The 22,590-nt window shown below is 43.1% G+C and overlaps 2 protein-coding genes across 2 annotated transcripts in view; both read right to left on the bottom strand.

Annotated features, from left to right (window-relative positions):
• LOC124145941 (laccase-2-like) overlaps positions 1 to 1,204 on the bottom strand; it is a 33,460-nt gene extending 32,256 nt beyond the window's left edge. The window contains exon 1 of the mRNA XM_048390920.1: positions 987 to 1,204. Coding sequence (XP_048246877.1) covers positions 987 to 1,053 — 67 coding nt within the window. The 5' untranslated portion in view covers positions 1,054 to 1,204. The remainder of the gene's footprint in view (positions 1 to 986) is intronic.
• A 12,680-nt stretch (positions 1,205 to 13,884) lies between these two features.
• On the bottom strand, positions 13,885 to 21,665 carry LOC124145940 (monocarboxylate transporter 12-B-like). Its single transcript, XM_048391133.1, has 5 exons — positions 21,313 to 21,665; positions 17,982 to 18,125; positions 16,805 to 16,951; positions 14,736 to 15,797; positions 13,885 to 14,147 (listed from the first exon to the last, which is right to left on the bottom strand). The coding sequence occupies exons 1-5, from the start codon at positions 21,536 to 21,538 to the stop codon at positions 14,035 to 14,037; spliced, it is 1,692 nt and encodes a 563-aa protein (XP_048247090.1). The 5' UTR covers positions 21,539 to 21,665; the 3' UTR covers positions 13,885 to 14,034.
• Positions 21,666 to 22,590: the final 925 nt, after the last annotated feature.

Genomic DNA, 22,590 nt, shown 5'->3' with positions numbered 1-22,590 from the left:
CTTGAACATTCCTTTGACATTAAGAATTTGATTGATACATGAATATCAATATATCAGACATTAGTTCCCTACAGGTAGGCTTTCAGAAGTTCCCATTTAACTCAAGTTTCAAGGTCACCCAGCTGGTCATGTTTCTTACCTTGTAGCTATAACTGACACAACCAGCTTGGCTATGTTTGAAATACCGCTCTTAATATTTGAATTAATATGTTCACCATGTCAAGCAAATGCACTCTTCCTCAATCAGACTACGTGACACATACATGAATGTCATTGCTGCAGACAGATTTGTGAAGACTGCCTGCACGTCACGTTCAAACAAGTCCAAGGTAAATGCATTAACAGAGAGCAACTCGGTGCATTGCAGAAATATACAATGACAACATTTAAAGTATTATAAGAAGACATGTATACATAAACGTAGGCCAAATAACGTGCCAGGCTATATATTTGTGGCAAAATTTTTTTTCTTTATTATTCAATAGCGACATCATTTAGTAATACATCCGCCCACACAAGCCGCCTATTCACTCGTTTGGGACAAATGTTAAGAGAGCATGAAAGAGAAGCCATACGGTGGGTATTGCGATAGTTTCAACAAAATGTTTCCTAAAAAATTGCATGAGTGAGTGAGTATGGATTTACGCCGCTTTTAGCAATATTTCAGCAATATCACGGCGAGGGACACCAGAAATGGGCTTCACACATTGTACCCATGTCGGGAATCGAACCGGGTCTTCGGCGTGACGAGCGAACGCTTACCCCTACAGACTTTGCACCCAGATCGCACACACACACACACACACACACACACACACACACACACACACACACACACACACACACACACACACACACACACACACACACACACCAAATGAATCAACGAGGGTATTGCAACAGTTTCAACAAAATGTTTCCTCTATAAATTGCATCGTTAAATATGGGTATGCATTCACTGGTAAAATCAGTTGCTAAAGACTCACCTGATAGTTCGTATTCTCCTAAAGTGACACAAATTCCAGCAAATACCACAAACAATATACCAATCATGTTGGCAGTAACACCGAGAGGGAGGCGATTGTTCAGAGGAGTTTCAGAGGTACCCGTCCCGTTCTTGCTACATGTAAGAGAATACTGTCAACACTAGTCCGCCCGATATACAGCCGCCCTTGCTTGATAGAGCTATATACTGTCAACGACAGTCCTCCCAATATGCGCAGGTAGTCTCACTCAACACCCATCTGCGCATCCTCTTTCATGTGTGAAAAAAAGACATTACACAAGAGATTATATCCATGAATAAGTACAATTGTCAATGTGAGGTAAATATTTTTTGTCAATAATACATCGGCACAAAATCTACAGCTGACTTGAAACACAACAGACATGTAACAACACTACAGCAGGCATGTAACAACACTACTAATATCTGTAACAGCACTACCGCATACCTGTAACAACACTACAACATACATGGAGCAACACTTCAACAGACCTTTAACAACACTTCAATATGCCTGTAACAACACTTCAATATACATGTAACAACACTACAACAGACTTGCAACAACACTACATCAGACCTGTAACAACATTACAACATGCATGTAACTACAAATACATGTAACAACACTACATCAGGCATGTAACAACACTACAATATACATGTAACAACACTACAACAGACTTGCAACAACACTACATCAGACCTGTAACAACATTACAACATACATGTGTAACGGCCATAAAATGTCCGAGTCCCGTGATGGGATTCGAACCACGGACCTTCTGATCACAGGTCGGACGCCTTGTCCACATGACCAAAGAGGTTAACCCCGTCAACAAGCTGACAAGGTAAGGATGTCATCTGTGGGATGACTCCACGCCCTGCTACATACTCCCCCGTCAACAGAAGGCACGTCCCGGGCCGCATAGTAGGGTACTGAGGCTTATTTTGCTCAAATGTAATATGAACGTGCTCAGCCCCACGTTGGGCGCCAATGTAGCGGCCATAAAATTTCCGAGTCCCCTGATGGGATTCGAACCACGGACCTTCTGATCAGAGGTCGGACGCCTTGTCCACATGAACAAAGAGGTTAACCCCGTCAGCAAGCTGACAAGGTAAGGATGTCATCTGTGGGATGACTCCACGCCCTGCTACACATGTAACACCACTACAAATGCATGTAACAACACTACATCAGACATGTTACAACACTTCATATACATGTAAAATCTCGACAACATGCATTTAACAGCATTACAACAGGCGTGTAACAACACGTACAACCGCAAGTACAGAATCTGATAGTACTGGTGCGTGATTTAAGAGATTTCGTCCTCAATTAACATATACTGGCCTTATATGTGGGCTTATGTTTTTTTTATCAAACAATTAATGTGACTGTATTAAAATGTTTATGCCGTTTGGGGTCTTATCAGTGGGGACAACAACAAGACCAACCAGCCAGGGATAGTTGAAGACATGTCCCTCTTTTTCAGTCGGTCGGGTAGCCTAGTGGTTAAAACGTTCGCTCGTCACGCCGAAGACCTGGGTTCGATTCCCGACAAGGGTACAATGTCTGAAGCCCATTTCTGGTGACCCCCGCCGTGATTTTGCTGGACTAGTGCTAAAAGCAGCGTAAAACAATACTCTCTCACTCACTCACTCACTCACTCTTTTCCAGTTTGTCCATTTTACCAATGAAGCACTTGCTCTTTTTCAGATTGTCAGCAGGATCATCTCCAAAGGGTACAACGAATGAAACAGTTGTTAAGATGCATGGTAGAACACTGCCCATAATGGTAAGTTTTCCGGAAAGGTTTTGAGATAATAGTTTGATGATTACTCACTAAAAAATTATTACTCACTTGATTCACAGCAAACACCCATGTTTGAACAGTTGTCTGATACTACCATCTTGATATGTGCATTAAAAATGTATGTTTGTTATTTGATGTCTTTCCTTTCACAAACTTTATACATTATTTACCATTGATACTACGATCATAAACAACATAAGGTGAATCTGTGGAAAGCTTACGAGGCAGTAATCCTCTATCTACTTTGATAAATAAGTATCGGCATCTGGCAATCACTATCAACACGAAAATACATAGTTCTGTGTGCTTGTTGGGTTTCAGCGCCGCTTTTAACAGTATTTCAGTTATATCACGGCGTGTCAGCTTAATGTGGGAGGAAAGCACGAAGTGATTCAGATCTCAGACGGGTATGGTGCTGACAAAACCTAATCGAGGCGAACCGGGATTCGAACCAATCATAGGTTTCTGACGCGCCCAAGGGACGCAACTCTGCGCAGCGAATCGCGGCACCTTAGACGAGCGGGTCACCCCTGCCCCGCCTGTTAACATGGTTACAATCATCATATATGTTATAGACATAATTATTACTGATGGAATTTATTCCTTTATGAGAAATCGAGAAAATGAGTGATTAAAGTCATTAAGGTATATGCACTTTGTCAGTTAATGTAAATTATTCCCCTCTGGTTTCTTCTACGGCTGGTTGTCATATGTATGCGCGTCACGTGCCCGACTGAAATGATACATTGCCTCTAGATTATGCAAACGTAGCTACTGCTTGAATGGTAGCATATATTCAGTGGATTAGATGACTTTGTGTAATTCCACATGATTGTCTTCCTGTTGGCGTTTCATGGTAGAATGGGTCCCAAGAATGTCGTTATTGTCATCCTGCGGGTGTCGCAACCAGAAACGTCCTAAGCACCTTAGGATTGTCCTCCTGTGGGTGCTGCGGGCAGAATAACCCCAGCACGTCGTGATTGTCTTACTGTTGGTGTTGCTGGCAGAATGAGTCCCCAGCACGACGTGATTGTCTTACTGTGGGTGTTGCTGGCAGAATGAGTCCCCAGCACGACGTGATTGTCTTACTGTGGGTGTTGCTGGCAGAATAACCCCAGCACGACGTGATTGTCTTACTGTGGGTGTTGCTGGCAGAATGAGTCCCCAGCACGACGTGATTGTCTTACTGTGGGTGTTGCTGGCAGAATAACCCCAGCACGACGTGATTGTCTTACTGTGGGTGCTGCGGGCAGAATGAGTCCCCAGCACGACGTGATTGTCTTACTGTGGGTGTTGCTGGCAGAATAACCCCAGCACGACGTGATTGTCTTACTGTGGGTGTTGCGGGCAGAATAACCCCAGCACGTCGTGATTGTCTTACTGTGGGTGCTGCGGGCAGAATGGGTCCCCAGCACGTCGTGATTGTCTTACTGTGGGTGTTGCGGGTAGAATAACCCCAGCACGACGTGATTGTCTTACTGTGGGTGTTGCGGGTAGAATAACCCCAGCACGTCGTGATTGTCTTACTGTGGGTGCTGCGGGCAGAATAACCCCAGCACGTCGTGATTGTCTTTCTGTGGGTGTTGCTGGCAGAATAACCCCAGCACGTCGTGATTGTCTTACTGTGGGTGTTGCGGGCAGAATAACCCCAGCACGTCGTGATTGTCTTTCTGTGGGTGTTGCGGGCAGAATAACCCCAGCACGTCGTGATTGTCTTACTGTGGGTGCTGCGGGCAGAATAACCCCAGCACGTCGTGATTGTCTTACTGTGGGTGCTGCGGGCAGAATAACCCCAGCACGTCGTGATTGTCTTACTGTGGGTGCTGCGGGCAGAATAACCCCAACACGTCGTGCTTGTCTTACTGTGGGTGCTGCGGGCAGAATAACCCCAGCACGTCGTGATTGTCTTACTGTGGGTGTTGCGGGCAGAATAACCCCAGCACGTCGTGATTGTCTTACTGTGGGTGCTGCGGGCAGAATGGGTCCCCAGCACGTCGTGATTGTCTTACTGTGGGTGTTGCGGGTAGAATAACCCCAGCACGACGTGATTGTCTTACTGTGGGTGTTGCGGGTAGAATAACCCCAGCACGTCGTGATTGTCTTACTGTGGGTGCTGCGGGCAGAATAACCCCAGCACGTCGTGATTGTCTTTCTGTGGGTGTTGCTGGCAGAATAACCCCAGCACGTCGTGATTGTCTTACTGTGGGTGTTGCGGGCAGAATAACCCCAGCACGTCGTGATTGTCTTTCTGTGGGTGTTGCGGGCAGAATAACCCCAGCACGTCGTGATTGTCTTACTGTGGGTGCTGCGGGCAGAATAACCCCAGCACGTCGTGATTGTCTTACTGTGGGTGCTGCGGGCAGAATAACCCCAGCACGTCGTGATTGTCTTACTGTGGGTATTGCGGGCAGAATAACCCCAGCACGTCGTGATTGTCTTACTGTGGGTGCTGCGGGCAGAATAACCCCAGCACGACGTGATTGTCTTACTGTGGGTGCTGCGGGCAGAATAACCCCAGCACGTCGTGATTGTCTTACTGTGGGTGTTGCGGGCAGAATAACCCCAGCACGACGTGATTGTCTTACTGTGGGTGCTGCGGGCAGAATAACCCCAGCACGTCGTGATTGTCTTACTGTGGGTGCTGCGGGCAGAATAACCCCAGCACGACGTGATTGTCTTACTGTGGGTGCTGCGGGCAGAATAACCCCAGCACGTCGTTATTGTCTTACTGTGGGTATTGCGGGCAGAATAACCCCAGCACGTCGTGCTTGTCTTACTGTGGGTGCTGCGGGCAGAATAACCCCAGCACGACGTGATTGTCTTACTGTGGGTATTGCGGGCAGAATAACCCCAGCACGTCGTGCTTGTCTTACTGTGGGTGCTGCGGGCAGAATAACCCCAGCACGTCGTGCTTGTCTTACTGTGGGTGCTGCGGGCAGAATAACCCCAGCACGTCGTGATTGTCTTACTGTGGGTGCTGCGGGCAGAATAACCCCAGCACGACGTGATTGTCCCCGTGTGGGTGTTGCGGGTAGAATAGGTCCCAAGCACCTCGTGATTGTCCCCGTGTGGGTGTTGCGGGTAGAATTGGTCCCAAGCACCTCGTGATTGTCCCCGTGTGGGTGTTGCGGGTAGAATTGGTCCCAAGCACCTCGTGATTGTCCCCGTGTGGGTGTTGCGGGTAGAATTGGTCCCAAGCACCTCGTGATTGTCCCCGTGTGAGTGTTGCGGGTAGAATTGGTCCCAAGCACCTCGTGATTGTCCCCGTGTGGGTGTTGCGGGTAGAATAGGTCCCAAGCCCTCGTGATTGTCGTGAGATGGTGTTCGATGGTGTTTGGTTTGTCATACTGCGTGACTTGGTTGACTGCAGATCAGCATATCGTTGTTCATGCTGTCAAGCACCTGTTCCTGTGTAGTTTATTAACTGATGTGATATTACATATATGGCAACATATCCGACGTCTGAACTTAATGTCGGAGGAAACCTTGAATTGGTACATTTTGTTGGTGGTTACCAGCTGAGAGAACCCGATGCCAAGCAGAAGTATGAAGCTGATCTCATCTGATCTTAATCGATTATGAATCTGGATTCGACTTTCGGCGCAACGCACTACTATGGCCCTTAGTCATGACCAACGACACCTGATGTTGGTTCGTTGCTTAACACCGCACTCAGCAAAATTCCAGCTATATGACGGCGGTCTGTAAGTATTCACGTCTGGACCAGATAATCCACTGATGAACATCATGAGCATTAATCTACGCAATTGGGATACGATGACATGCATCAACCAAGTCAGCGAGTCTGACCACCCGATCCCGTTATTTGCCACTCAGGACAAGCATCGTCGCCTCTTACGGCAATCTGAAGAACAATTCCGGCCCAGTCGTCTAAGGTGGCGCGATTCGCTGTGCAGAAACCTCTGATTGCGGGTTCGGATCGGTTCGCCCCGATTATGTTCCTAGGTTTGTCAGCACCGTACCCGTGCTCGTGGGTTTCATCGAAGTGGTAAACGTCTGAGACCTGCATCACTTCGGGCTTTCCTCCCATATTAAGCTGACACGCCGTGATATAACTGCAATACTGTTGAAAGCGGCGTTAAACCCAACGCACTCACTCACTCTGTTTTGTGATTTTTGAAGTGGAATTACACAAGGTAATCCGATAGTGCAAACCAACCACGCCCACCTACCCGTGGCTGTGTTATGACAACCAAGAGGACAATAAAGCCCTGGTTACCTACATATAATAGCCACTTAAGAGTGCAATTCACCGGACGGAGCACAGTTAGTATGTAAAGCCTTTAATGTGGTTACGCTTGTGTAAGCATCGACAAGTATGTTCGACAAGGATGTATATCTCACACAAACATAGATCGAATTACACATGATGACATATATACAGAGAGAAAGGTGTTAACAATGAGCAGGATATATCTGTTTTTGCATCCCCCTGCCGACAGCTCACCATCTTTATAATACAGTGATGAATATATACTCTAGCATTTATATACCAACGGAAAAAATTACTGTGCTTCACATAATATAAGTGTAACGCTATTTTCAGGGCATTGTCATTTGCAGAAGCCAGAGGTCTTCCATTTACAGCCCGACGAAGGAGTGCAGTTGAAAAGACCGAGGGCTTCTGCAAATGATAATGCCCTGAAAAATAGCGTTACCGTTATTATAGCTAAAATGGATGGCATTTGTTATCAAATAAAAAGAAATAACAATATCGGTTTTGAAACATTTACTGCAATCAACACGAAAATGTCATTCAGCGCTTGGAGAACTCGAGCTTGACACAATGTGACCACGAATATTTCACTCTGGAAGGTCTAAAGGAAATTGTAAGTGTAAATACAGCACTTAAGTGAGTGAGTATGGTTTTACGCCGCATTTTAGCAATATCCCAGCAATATCACGGCGGGTGACGCCAGAAATGGGCTTCACACATTGTACCCATGTCGGGAATCGAACCCGGGTCTTCGGCGTGACGAGAGATCGCTTCAACCACTAGGCTACCCGACCGCCACTGCAGCACTGAAACACCCGAGGATAATTTTCCCTTTTACATAATACGTCATTCTTAAAATAGTCGAAGTTTAAGACGTATCCTCCATGTTTTCCGGCTCAGCCTGGAGGGAACCGCCACGAACCTGCCAGCCGCAGACAGTATATGGCAGTGGATCGGGGACAGACTTTTGAACAATAAAATATCTTTGATGGAGTTTTCTGATAGAGCGGCACATCGTCTAACTAGCAAAGTCACTTATCCCTGACTGTACCTGGTTGACTAATAGTTAATGTTTGCCTGTTTCAAAACGAAGAGGTTTGATACCGTTTTCAGTCCCTGAATTTACCTTGAAAGCCGCGGGTATTGGGAAAGGTCCCTATGATCATAGAGTACCAAATGATTTATCAATCAACCTACAGACTCTCGAAGAAAATACTTAGGACACACAATCATCAATAATCTTCATTTCGTTTTAATACTTGTTCGGATTTTCAAGATGGTCCACATTTTAGGCTTCACATTCCTCACATCGGCCCGAATTATGACCTTGACGTGTTTGGGTTGTTTCTCATTGAGACTCGGGTATTCGACCACGTTTGTACGAATATCTCCCCAACACATTACTAAATACCATGGTCTCAAGGCATTATAACTCGAATTCCAAAATGTGACACTACAGACCCTACAGATCCCCTCGCAATCGTATATAGGGGTATCAACCTGACAACGTCCAAATATACTCAACAACAAAAGTTCCTTTGACACCAATATTGTAGTGTATTTTTCAAACAAGTAAAGTTTGCTTTTCAATATTGTATTACATGTGTGGAATCAAGTCACAAAAAACGCAACTGGTACAGAAAAAAGCATGCATTCCATGCAAAAGTTGACTTTTATGCAAGCCCCATGCATTTCACTACCCAAGAATGGGTATAAAAACATGTGCGTTAACAGGATTCCATATACATTGTTTAGCATCGTGCTGACAACAACCACTCAGAAAAACAACAAAATAACGCAATTATTCAACATTACGAAATGCCACGCCTGTCCAAAAATGAGCGTCTGCGAGCCATTGGTATGCTTGAAGCAGGATCGAGTCAACGTGATGTTGCAAGACAATTTAACGTCCACAGAAACACCATTTGGTGTTTATGGCAACGTTGGCAACAGACGAATGCAGTCAGAGACCATCCTCAGAGTGGCAGGCCACGCGTAACCAATAATCGACAAGACAACTGGATTCGAACGACACACCTACGTAATCGATTCCAGCCAGCAACAGTGACTGCAAGAAACATCCCTGGCCTTCGACGAATATCTTCACAAACCGTACGTCGCCGCCACAGATGTGCAGGAATTGTCACCAGAAGACCCACCAGACGTTCCATTTTGACAGGAAACCACCGTCAAGCACGTCTACAGTGGTGTAGACAGCGTCTACGCTGGACGAACATGCAGTGGGGACAAGTTCCATTCACTGACGACTTTCGTTTTCACCTTAGCCACAGCGATGGACGGATTCGAGTGTACCGACGTCGAGGTGAACGTTACGTCAATCATTGTGTCATGGAAGAAGATCGGTTCGGGGGCGGAAGCGTCATGGTATGGTGTGGGATTACAGCAAGACAGAGGACCCGTTTGATTGTGGTAGAGGGAAATCTCAATGGACAGCGCTACCGCGACGAGATAATCGGCCCTGTTGTTCACCCTTTTTTGCGTCGTCATGGCCCAGGCATTACCTTTCAACACGACAACGCCCGGCCTCATATTGCTCGACTTGTTCAGGATTCTCTTCAACAAAACAACGTGAATGTCATCCCCTGGCCGGCTCGCTCCCCTGATCTCTCACCAATCGAGCACATGTGGGATGAGATGGATCGGCGCCTTCGACGTCAACCACGTGTTCCACAGACCCTCCAGGAACTTCGAGACATGCTCCAGCAGAAATGGACGAATATCCCACAGGACTTTTTGCGACGCCTGGTCCATTCCATAAGACGAAGATGTGTTGCTTGTATCGCAACCAGAGGTGGACACACACGCTATTGATTTGTAAATTAACATTTTGGCATGTTCATGTTTTTTTATGAAATCACGCATTTTCTGAAGTCAATATGGCAAATTACACCATTTGAACACTTACAGGGGTCTTTTATCTGTTGCAAACCGAAATTGTTTCAGATTTGGTAAATAAAATTGCAGTAAATCCTATTCAATGTCACAGGAACTTTTGTTGTTCAGTATACATTCACCGACAAAAGAAAGGCGAATACCATACATTTCGGTTAATATATGAAGCATTACTCATATTCAAGAGATATTAGATTCGTTCGGCTCACAAACGAACATCCTGGTATGTTGTGTGAATCGCCGCACGTGAACGCATCACATGTGACGTTATGGATCCATGATCCTTATTCTCAGTAAACCGAGACCTTCAACATGTCTGGCTGTTGCCACCTCCAATAATCAACCCATGTAGTGATGCAGTAGTAAATACTTAGGTAGTCTTAACCTTGGGACAATGTTAACGATATGCTGACTATTTGTATTCATGTTTGAGACCAGACCTATCTCACCTTCTGTTGGATGTTCTCCATATATCATGGCGTTGTACAAATATGTTAGAAATAAATACAGAAAATTGCACATTATAGAAACCTGTCTGTCCAACAAACGAAGCATGTATTTACTATTGGGAGCATTTAGAATTTTTAAATAATTATGATTACGTAGGTTTGCTGTTCACAAATAATTACACTTTGCCGCAGCAGCAAAATCAGTTTCAGAGTATAGACGGTATGTATTTTCAAACCAATTCCTAATTGTACGACAGTATGGTATGGTGGGTCTTCAACTATGGGGTAGCCATCTCGGAAAGTAAGGATAAGTCTACTCTGAATCCTGAATGCTGTTCATAACAGGACGTTTCATCTTAGGACTGCTGAAATATGCCCATAATGTTGTAAATAATTGGATAGATACGACCTTTTTAAGACTATGCTAGAAATGTTATATAAACATAGTTGATAGGGTGGGGTGGGGGTGTAAGACTTGATATATATTTCATTTTGCCTGAGAGACTTGTTGACTACATCTGTTGAGCACTGTAGCTGTGCGGTCACATGCAGTTCTAAACATGTTTTAATGAATATGTTTCTTGGTGGAAGCTGCGTTAATTAAGGAGGAAGGAAGAAATGGTGTGAATAAATTTACAGGGTATATATACACAATATAAACAGATGTATGCTACTGCAGCTGATGCCACGAACAATATCCCCACTAAGGTTGGAGCTTGCTACGTTTAGATGTGGAGAGGCCCAATCAGAATAAAAACTGGCCGGTATGAAAATACACCTGTATAACGGAGGATGGCTTTCAATGTTGTGAGTTAATAGACGATGTGTGTTGTTTCACTGAGTTACAGAAAGCAGCATTTTAATGCATGTGGTGTTACATTCCCAGTTGTTTCAGAGAAACCTGATATCGACAAGCTTTGTTTTATATTTAACAATACCAGTGTTTATTTTGCCAAAATCTGTTTTTAATGCTCCATCGGAGTTTACATATTTGTATGGCTTATTCTATCCTATTTGTTTTCAAATAGATACTACCAAAAAAGAAACGCACAGGTATATTTTCCAAATACGTCGACTTTATTTCAAATGATATTTCTGAAACGACGCAAATATCCGTGAAATGTCAAACTTGACATGATGAAAGCCAAATCTGACTGCAGGGGAGGTTGGAGAATTTCATTTCAGTAGTGTGTTGCTGTCAAATTGCCTTGTGCGTGCACCGGGTTGGTTCTACTTGTGTAGGATATGGCTGCCCACATCATGAAACTGCCACCTGAAGATCCGGGGTAGAATAGCTCTTCAGCAACCCATGCTTGCCGTAAAAGGCGACTATACTTGTCGTAAGAGGCGTCTAACGGGATCGGGTGGTCAGGCTCGCTGACTTGATTGATGCATGTCATCGATCTCAATTTCGTGGATCGATGTTCATGATGTCAATGACTGGATTGTCTGGTCCAGACTCGATTATTTACAGACCGTCGTCATATTGCTGAGTGCGGCGTTAAACAACAAACAAACAACAAACAAACTAGTACAGGGCCTTTGATAGTCCAGTTGAGGCCCACGGTTGCTCACTATTATCTTCCATCATAAGGTCACCTCACATATCAGAAGTTTCTAACAGTGCTCCCTTAATGCCTCATTGTGCAGTTTTTCAGTCTGCCATACATGAAACAAGTTGGATAAAGCAGCTCCAGAAAAGAAAATAATATCCACCGGCTCTTGTGAATGTAACATAATGCTTCTGAATTCAACGCTGAACAATTTGACAGTTTAAATATTACTATTTTTCCCGTTTAGTAACATGCATTGTGTCTTTCTGTCCCTTGTAAACCCTTCAATTACTGGTGAGAAACTCTCTTTTAAGCTGGTATTGCAAAGTCTGAACTTGAGTGTAATGTCCTTTCATTTTGTGGTTTCAAAGAGCGTACTTCCAATTAAGGGGTCATTTCCTTTCATCGGCTCTAAAAGGGATCACGTTGGCCACAATCCATCCCTTTACTTCAAACGTTCTGGTAACGTTCATTATCCAGACTTACAGATATGGGGACTTCTTCTGTCCTGAACCCCCCCCCCCCCCCCCCCCCCCCCGACCTTCCGAAGGTGGAACGTTCTTTGAGTGTTTGATGATATAAAACAATGCAGGGGTGTAAGTTCGAGCAAACTCATTCAATCTCAATCACATTATGTCATGAGTGTCAAAACCATATTCCATGAATGTAGCAGACTCTGCTATGATCCGATGATGTCAGCACAGGAAGGGAAAAAAACTGACCATTAATGAATTTCGAATATGTATTGTTGTTGGTTTTAAGGTTAAAAGATTTGTTCTTTTTTTATAGTGGAACATATATTTTAGGGTGATATGATCTAGGCAGCCTAAAAAATGCACCCATAACTCCCATCTTTTAATAAATATGAAAAAACTCACGTGATCCGTGTAAGATCATGAAACTTCTTTATTAATACAGAAATCCCTTTTGTAAAACATTGTTGAAATGTACATGTTGAAGCTCTTACAGCTTTCTGTTCATCAAATCTTGCCATATTGAACTGATGGATAGAAAAGAAGCTGTTCAAGTTTAACCAATTTGTTTTCTGAAAAGCTTCATACATAAATCACAGATTTGCCTTGTGGAGATGTTTTCCAATTTGTCTACAGGTTCTACTACACCAATCAGTCATTTGTTCGAGCAAGCAGCTTGATTGTAATAAGACTGAGAAATCTGACAGCTGTGATTGTTGGATTTTGTGTAGGATTTTTATGTTTTTAACTCTACACTCACCCACTGGATAAAACTGACCATGTTTTTTTCAATATTTAGAGTTGTCCTTTTTGACATGCTGACTTATACTGACTGTGACCACAGATAGTTTCATGCACTTGATATTTGGTGCGGAACTGGGGTGGTGCGCTTAGCTTCCTGTACGTGGAAAAGAGCTGGCTACCGCAGGCCAATTTTTCGTGATTTCATTGCTGCCTTGAAGCCAGACTGCACACACATGAACATGTAATAGAGGTTGAATGCCAATTTATGTATGTACATATAACACGTAACTATTGATGTCTTTTTGAAAACATTTAGTTTTGTGTAACAAATGTCTGATTGTCAATGTCTGATAGATATCCATCACACTTTAAACAAAAATATTTAAAGTGCTATCCATGTCGCCAAGCCGAATTGACCCTTTTCAAAATTTTGCGTAATGAAAAGTATTCATACGCAGTGAAACGTCCAATTTAACATCGTTTTTAGCCAAACAGAGTGCTGCATACATTCGCATTCGTTATACTATGATGAATATATGATGATGATTGACGATAATAACTGATTACCATTACATTTCAGAGTAATTATCATAATAGTGAGTGAGTACGGTTTTACGCCGCTTTTAGCAATATTCCAGCAATATCACGGCGGGGGACACCAGAAATGGGCTTCACACATTGTACCCATGTCGGGAATCGAACCCGGGTCTTCGGCGTGACGAGCGAACGCTTTAACCACTAGGCTACCCGACCGCCCAATTATCATAATAGAATGACCATATAATACACTGGATAATGAAGAATGCTTCCGGACTTGCACTCTGCTATTAATTTGATGACTAGGTGTTCCTCGTGAGTGGTTTGATCAGCAGCAAAACAGCGCCAACATACAGCCCCGCCCCCTGGAGATGGCACGATGTTATGTAGTTTCCGGTCAGGTCACGGAGAATGCCTGAAACACGCGTATTGTTAAAGAGTTATCAACAGAACAAAAGATTACAAAACATACATTCCCAGCAACCCATAAGATTTGTTTGTTTGGTTGTTGTTTAACGCCGCCGCAATATTCAAGCTATATGACGGCGGTTTGTAAATAATCTAGTCTGGACCAGACAATCCAGTGATTGACATCATGAGCATCAATCCACACAATTGGGATCGATGACATGCACCAACCAAGTCAGCGAGCTTGACCACCCGATCCCGTTAGTCTCCTCTTACGACAAGCACAGACGCTTTTTACGGCAAGCATGGGTTGCTGGAGACCTATTCTACCCCGGATATTCAATGGTCCAAACCATAAGAGGATCAAGTGGTGAGGCTCGATGATCATGCGAGTAATCCATATCATTGTATCCCAAGACGTGGTTTGGTGCTCTTGGACTATTTTGTCCAGACTCGATTAAACACTGACCGCCGTCTATAGCTGGAGTATTGCTGAGTGCGGCGTTAAACAAATGATTGTGAAATATTGCCAATATTAACTGTTCAATGCGGACAGGCATAAAAAATCGTTTTCAGACTAAATGACAAGACTTACCTATTATTGGATAACTGACTGTGATTACAAATCCATGTGCAAACTGGACATAACCGAGGACCTTGGCAAATCTTTCTGCCCCAAAAAAGTCAACAGCTATGATGGGATGCAGGGAGTAGAAGGACCCACTGAACATGCCAAACATGACCACGTACATTACCATCAAAGGAAAGGATGTATAGTAGCGGACAAACTGGTACAGTGTCCCTAATATAAAAAAGGCCACGGCCAATATTTTGTGTCTCTTAAACCATCCCTGGTCAGCTATGAATCCTGTACATGTCCTACAGAACAGATCAAGTCCAGCGTGGATGGTGACAAGGAGAGCACCTTGTCCATCGCCTATTCCATTTTCCATGGCAACCGATGGGAGGAAGGATGGATATGACATTACACCGATGCTGAATAGATGGAAGCACATGAAGACATAGAACAAAGGATTAGTGAACAGGGACGTGTCCATCATGTTGCCACACTTGACAAGTATGCTTCTTCTGCTTTTAGCGGCGCTAGTGTCTACAGGGCTTGACTTCGAATCAAATGCATACTGCTGGTCATGTTCCATGTTTTGTTTTCCATTCAACTTCGACGGTAAAGAAGCTGACAGATTGGTGTTTGTGAAACCATAGTTCAACGTAAGGACTTCTTTGTCAGGCTGATATGTGGTTTGAAACATACTTTTCAAATCACACATACTTTGCGACATTTGGCCGACTTTAAGTCGCACTAAACATTCATTCGAGGTGATTTTATTTTCGGTAGTTGGGTTAATGTCAATATCCTGACCATGTTCTGCATCCTTGCAGTTGTCAGGGTGCCTCTTCCTCTTTGGTTTGATGAATAACATGGAAGCTGGTATCAGGTGGAGATGCAGCCCTCCCAATATCAACATGGCTCCTCTCACTCCATAAATGTCCAGAATGTACCGCGTAAACGGGGGATACACCATGCCGCCAATACAACCCCCGCTGTATGCTAACGACATGGCCAGTGCTCTGCGCCTTTCAAAATGTTCTCCAAGAAAAACAATCCCTGGCGCAAACACCATCGAGTTGCCAATTCCTGAAAGTATTTACAGGGTATAGAACACGTACATATGTTAATGTTAGATGAAATGCATGGTGTGAATCTCTTGCAATCATACTGTGTCGTCTTACCAAGAGTGAGTTCGTAAATCCTGCTTGCAACTATTCAAGGCGAGCATGTGACAAAAAGCTGTTGGATTAATGATAAATGGGTGAGTTAAAGTAATATTACACTGCTGTTCTATAACAAGAGAGCTTTGGAGTTGCTGCAAGTTGGAAATATTCCTTATTATGTTTTATAATCTTTGTTTGTTGTTTAACGCCGCACTCAGCAATATTACAGCTATATCACGGCGGTATGTAAATAATCGAGTCTGGACCAGACAATCCAGTGATTAACATCATGAGCATCGATCTACGCAATTGGGTCCTAATTATGAGTCAACATCACTAAATGACAGAAATGTTTTAACTCACTATTTTCAATTTCTATGTTCAAAATATTTCATTCATAGGTGGAAATGTTTGAGCTACCTTGAGTGTCAGTAATTTGGCACTAACTGACAGCAGATTTTCACTTAACTCGACACGAAATATTTTTTTAAACTTTATGAATTAAGTAAATGTTGGAATACAGCTGTGGTAGTCTTTATTCAGCTATCGTTTTCCCCGCAAGGAATTCCTCTTTAACAGTTTGGACCAACCGACAGTCTATTTTCGACTTTTATAAGAGACTTATTCTTAGCTGTTCAGCATTGCGTGTCGTTTTACGGTAAGTCTTAGACCCATCATTCTCGCAGATTAAATTTTAATTTGAAAAGTATATGTCACTGAGACTTTTGTGATGTTCGACATCACTTATATTGTTTTTGTGCACATTAGGAAGGAATCTAGACATTTTTCGCCCCAAAAAGCTGCAGATTGCTATTTCCTCACTCACTCTCTCACTCACTCACTCACTCACTCACTTGCATGACTGTAGGGATTCTTTTCAGCAATCCCCAAGGTTGGTCAGATGGACGAGAAAGAAAGAAATGTCCTTACCGACGCAAACACCGGTCGTGAACATAAGGAAGCCGATTGACTGAGCGAAGACACCCATCCCAACACCTAGAGCAAACAGGATGCCTCCAGCCAACGTCACCGTCCTTGCCGACAACTTCTCCAGGAGGATGTTGCACGTGAACAGGGCTTTGAAAACATGATAGGACTGTCTATAATTGATTTGACTTGTTTGACATTTCATTGCAAAAGCTTATACGCGCATTTAACACTGCTTCAGCAATATATGGTACGGCGGGAGTGATGGGTCTACATTTAACATATGTTGGGAATACAACCCAGGCCATCGTTATGGCGAGTAAACACTCCCATGACCTTTAAGCTTTACAAATGCATATGGTGCTACCTGTTGACGGAATTATGGAAACAATGTTCGTTGTAAGAATTCATACATATATTCATACAATTACGTTGACGGATAAAGATAAGTTTAACCACCACTTAATACCTTTTAGATGTGTTACCAACTCGAAACTCCAATGGGTTCAACATCAAGAAGGCGTCTTATTTTACCAACAAACAATAAATTGCACGAGATGTGATACATAGGCAATTTATGTAGCTTATGTTCAGATTTGAAAGAAACTATTGAACACATATTTCAGTCGTGTAGGAAGGTGAGCTTTCTTTGGATAGATTTAGGAAATGGATATTAAATAGAACACAGGTCAAATACGAATTACTAAAGACGCTGTCTTAATAGGTTATCCAGCACAGAACTATAACACAATAAATGTATTAAACATTGATAAACATGATATAAATGTTTTAACAAACCACTTGCATTAACCTTAAAGAGGAGTTAACACAACATTACACGACCAAGTACACTGCATCAATATATGCCAACAAACATATTTTAGACATATTTTCATCAAATTGTTACTCATTGTTTAGTTGGCAACTATTAAGTGTTGTGTAGCCAATGTCTGTGTTTTTAGTTTAATAAGACATTAAATTGCAACAGAAACTAAATAGATGAATTAGAAAAAAAAGAGAAAATGAATTCATACATATATTTGTAAGTCTCCAGAAATGATGTCATGATAGAACAATGTTCTGTCATGAAATAAACCACACTTCGTTCTACGGTTTTCTTTGCAACGCGATTTTAAGCAAATAATGAACAAACAAGCACATACAAGATACAGTGACTCACACATGATGCTGAAGACGACGGCGTAGACGGCCATTATAGACGCTGTGACTGACGCCGAGGACGCGAACTCTTCCTGGAACGCCAAGTACAGGATGCCAAAGACACGCAAATAGCCTGTGCTCATCAGCTGCATGAAGAAGACGGCTGGGGATAAACATGGAAGGTCAAGTGTGTATCCTCATACAAGATACTTGTTGCAAGATTATACATGTGATATCTAGTTAAGAAATTTATGACCAGTGGGAGTTTATTGTTTCTCATATGAGATATCAGTATTATGTACAGGCTCTTTAAGGCTGTGAAAATATTTACCTGTATTTACATAATGATGACTCTCTGAATACAATCCGACCTCGGCAATGTCGGACAAGTCCATTTCATGAACAGGGGAATTAAGTATTTCCTGAACAGGCCCACAATTTTCACGGCGATCATCTGTACCTTTTCTCCAATTACTGATTGTCATATCTCTCCCACGTTCGGATGCTATCGTTCTGCCATTGCCTTTCGCAGCGCTGCGTTGCCCACCCACATCTTTGGGAGAGAACCAAACAGACACTTCCCCCTAAAAAAATAACGTCGTCCAGGACGACGTCATCAAGCTGCGAGCGTACGTTCGAATCTCCAGAAATGACGTCATGATAGAACATTGTTTTGTCGTGAAATAAACCACGCTTCGTTCTTCATTGTTCTTTGCGATTTATCGAGTAGATGTTATATTTGCGGAAAAGCAAACCAAAGACAGACATTATCATACAGAAGAAGGCAGCAGTATGCCATAGCATAAAACCTGATGAGGATGCAAATGTATTGGAATGTATCCCAATGAGCCCCAGGTAGATGGTGGAACATGGTAACAACACTATATACCTGACTAAAGGGATAGCACAGATCGTGGTGGAGTTTCTAGCTTGAAGCAAAAATACCGAAATCACCATGAGCTCCAGCATTGGTTGCTATGGTAACCTTGGCTTCAATGCTTAGATATACATTATTATTCAATATTTTCGTACTAATCTTGTTATATTTAATACCAACCCTGTGATATATGTCCTTTGTCTACTGGTAGTTAGTATAATTATTAACCTGCCATTGGTATAGGGTTGAAGTATTGCTCACTGTTTGTTCTTCAGAGGGGACGGGTGGCCCCACTCGTCTAAGGCGCCGCGATTCGCTGTGCAGAGTTGCGTCCCTTGGGCACGCCAGAAACCTATGGGTGTGGGTTCGAATCCCGGTTCGCCCCGATTATGTTTCTAGGTTTGTCAGCACCATACTCGTGCTCGTGGGTTTCACCGAAGTGGGAAACGTCCGAGACCTGCATCACTTCGGGCTTTCCTCCCACATTAAGCTGACACGCCGTGATATAACTGGAATACTGTTAAAAGCGGCGTTAAACCCAACTCACTCACTCACTCACACTGATGTGATATTGTACAGTCTGTTCAACAAATCGTACTCCGAGCCTCGTAATGAATTAAGTGTAAGTTTGTTTCATGCAAAACCTACATAACGGCGGCCTGTAAATGACTATTGTGTACCAGTCTATCCAGTGATTGATATAACGAGCAACTATCTGGCCATCCGATCCATTGAGTCGCCTCTGTGCTCGGGGCTACATGTACTTCTACCGAGGACGGGGAAAGGTTGTGTGAATGGTGGCAACGGAAATGACACATTTTGGTAGGTGCATCGTTTGTGCACCACTAGAGTACAATAGGTATGCTACCAAATAATAGTGTGTGAGTGAGTTTGTGAGTTTGGTTTTACATCACTTTGAACACTTTTCAGCGCTTAAGTATTGAACACTTATTATATTCTTACTCGTAATCATTCTTGGATATTGGGGGGCGGTCAGGTAGCCTAGTGGTTAAAGCGTTCGCTTGTCACGCCGAAGACCCGGGTTCGATTCCCGACATGGGTACAATGTGTGAAGCCCATTTCTGGTGTCTCCCGCCGTGATATTGCTGGAATATTGCTAAAAGCGGCGTAAAACTATACTCACTCACTCACTCTTGGATATTGGTATTTATCTTTGAGGTATCAACATAATTATGTTTACTCCCTTGTGCCAAATCGATTGGGTATTTTTAAACAAATGAGTATAACATTTCCTCAAAAAACTGTTCCAGATGACTTCTTATTTGCATTCAAAGCATAAAGTGTGTCACATGTCCCATAAGCATGTCCGATAAACATGAATAATTCACAATAAGCTAAACATATTTCAATGTTTAATTATGATGTCTCTATTCAGGATCGGTGGTTTGATGGACTGCGTGTGTAATCACACTGCGTTCATCGTTTCTCATGGAATCAACAGAGGTTATCACGCGAGTGTTTGGGGATGGTAAATATCTTGTATAAAGGAATAAACATTTTACATGGTGTTTATTCCTAATACAGGATATTTACCATCCCCAAACACACAAGCGTGATAATCTCTTTATCATATGATGTCATTCTTCAATTCTGTGTTCAAAATCTCTTTCCATATCTCATAGACATTACCTAAACATGCACATCTTCCTGGAATAATTTTTTTTTATTACGTCAGAGGGTAAGTGATGTGTCAGTGACAGTAGCCAAAATAGTTCCAACTGAAACATGTTTCTTATACAGTTGCGCGTAACTACATACATGCAAACAACAATTTCCTACACAAATGTTTTTACTTGCCATTTGCGGCTATCCATCGGTCTGTCGGATAGTGTAACTGCCCTTTATCAAAGGGAAGCTACTCTAAACGTAGTCTATGAAACATATTTTGACCAAATCCAACTGTTTTTAATTTGTGGAAAAGGTTCCAAGCCGCAGAGGTCTACAAGGATAGCTATGGAAGGTGATCCCGCTTGGCTCGTGCCCTCGCAAAATTGTTTTGCAATTTATATCTCCAAAAGTTGCCAAAACTTGTAAAAAAGTCTTAGCGACGTGTATGTCACAGTTAGACACTGTTTTTTCAGTATATTAGACTGTTCTTTTGATAATGATAGCAATTATCCCAGTAGTTTCTCCAGATTCCCGATGGTTAATTCTGACTCGATCGCTGAATGACCAGGGCGACGCCATGTTCGTTTGTAAACACTGAAAGTAGTCCCTACTTGACCTTTGATATTTGCATCTCAATCCGCATATGACCCCACCGGATATCGTTTTTATCCGTTGGCTTTATCCTGCCGAGAAACCTACCCATTATATGATAAATAAGCGGTTCGTGTAACTCGAAATAAACGCAATTGATATACCAGTTACTTGCACACTCCCGTTACACTGTGGAGTTTGACAATGAATAAAACAAACATAATACCAGTACTCAAGTAACTGTGGTACATACCCGTACAAACGACCCATGCGTAGCCCGTGTCCTTCGAAGTGACGTAGATGTAATTATGTTCGTCGTTCTGAATGCAATGACCAGTTGAGGCATTCAACATGGTTACATTCAGATCATCGTTGTCAGTTAATACCTTGGACATGGTGTCATTGTTTTCACAAAGACAAACTGAATCTTTGGGTACAGTTTCATAATCGCGGGTATTGTCGGCTCCAGTTCCCGACATGATAACACATGTACGCTACTCGGATGCAGCCACTGCCGCCAATGTTCCCAGCATAAATATGTCGTAGACAAGGATGACTACATAAACATGTTGGATGCGAGTAGTATGTGGTTAACTGAGCAGTAAATAGTCCATGTAGGTCGTGGACGTATGTTCTCTTTACTTAGTTCAAACAGACGTATTAAAACAGATCACATATATAGGACAGACGTGACTAAAATGTATTAGCGTAGAAGGTGCGCATCGTGGTGTTACTAGATACAGCTGATCTCAAACAAATGGCTTTAGAAATTGGGTCGTTGAGGTAGCTTTGTGGTGGAAAGCGTCGGCGCATAAATTCAATTCCATGTCTGATATATTTCAATATATTTGTCGCATATGATGTCCGTTGATGATTGAGAGAGAAAGAATGTGAAAGAGAGCGAGACAGAGAGAGGGAGAAGGGAGAGAGAGTGAGTGACAGAAACGGTGGAACAGAGAGATTAAGGATTTGTTTATCCTACTTATGAATAAGTGGCTTAAATTTGTCTTTGGGAGAGAGATAGATGGAGAGAGAAAAAGAGAGAGAGGGGGAGGGGAGAAAGAGAAACGGAGATGTGAGAGAGGGAGGGGAAATGAGAGAGAGGTGAGAAGGGGAAAGAGGAGGAGAAAGAAACAGAGACAGATCAGAGAGCCGCTGCGATTTGTGTCAGTATGATCCATTTACTACGGTCACGGTGCTATTCGTCTTGGTCTCTGGTGGGACGTCATCACTCTTTATCAACTTGTTCACCATCCCACTGTTGTCATCGGTCGTCAAGTCGGAGGAGCAGCAGGAACGGCCCTTCCGTCCACTCTGGGTAACTCAAAGGGTATCAGTGAAATCCATGCATTAAAGTTCATGAGGACTATCTTCAGTAGACACCGCCAAGGCCGCGGTGCACCCCGGTCTCAGGTGTGATTCCAACGCTACAATCACCTTCCCGGTCACCGTGATCGAATGTGTACCATTCAACCACAATCGTGGCAAACAGCCGACCAACGGGCATTGACACTCTCCATTCCATTCGTGA

This window comes from Haliotis rufescens, unplaced genomic scaffold (assembly GCF_023055435.1).
Source record: "Haliotis rufescens isolate VD_foot unplaced genomic scaffold, xgHalRufe1.0.p SCAF_9, whole genome shotgun sequence".
NCBI lineage: Eukaryota > Metazoa > Mollusca > Gastropoda > Lepetellida > Haliotidae > Haliotis > Haliotis rufescens.
Note: the sequence above shows the minus strand (reverse complement) of the source record. Positions and strands in the feature narration are given on the sequence as shown.

What these genes read in the sequence shown, in the direction of transcription:
- LOC124145940 (XM_048391133.1), bottom strand. Translation starts at nt 21,538, where the DNA reads ATGTCGGGAACTGGAGCCGACAATACCCGCGATTATGAAACTGTACCC. An exon ending in CGTCGTCTTCAGCATCATGT is followed by an intron (nt 16,952 to 17,981) that starts GTGAGTCACTGT and finishes ATGTTTTCAAAG; the next exon opens with CCCTGTTCACGTGCAACATC. An exon ending in AGTCAGTTATCCAATAATAG is followed by an intron (nt 14,148 to 14,735) that starts GTAAGTCTTGTC and finishes CGCGTGTTTCAG; the next exon opens with GCATTCTCCGTGACCTGACC.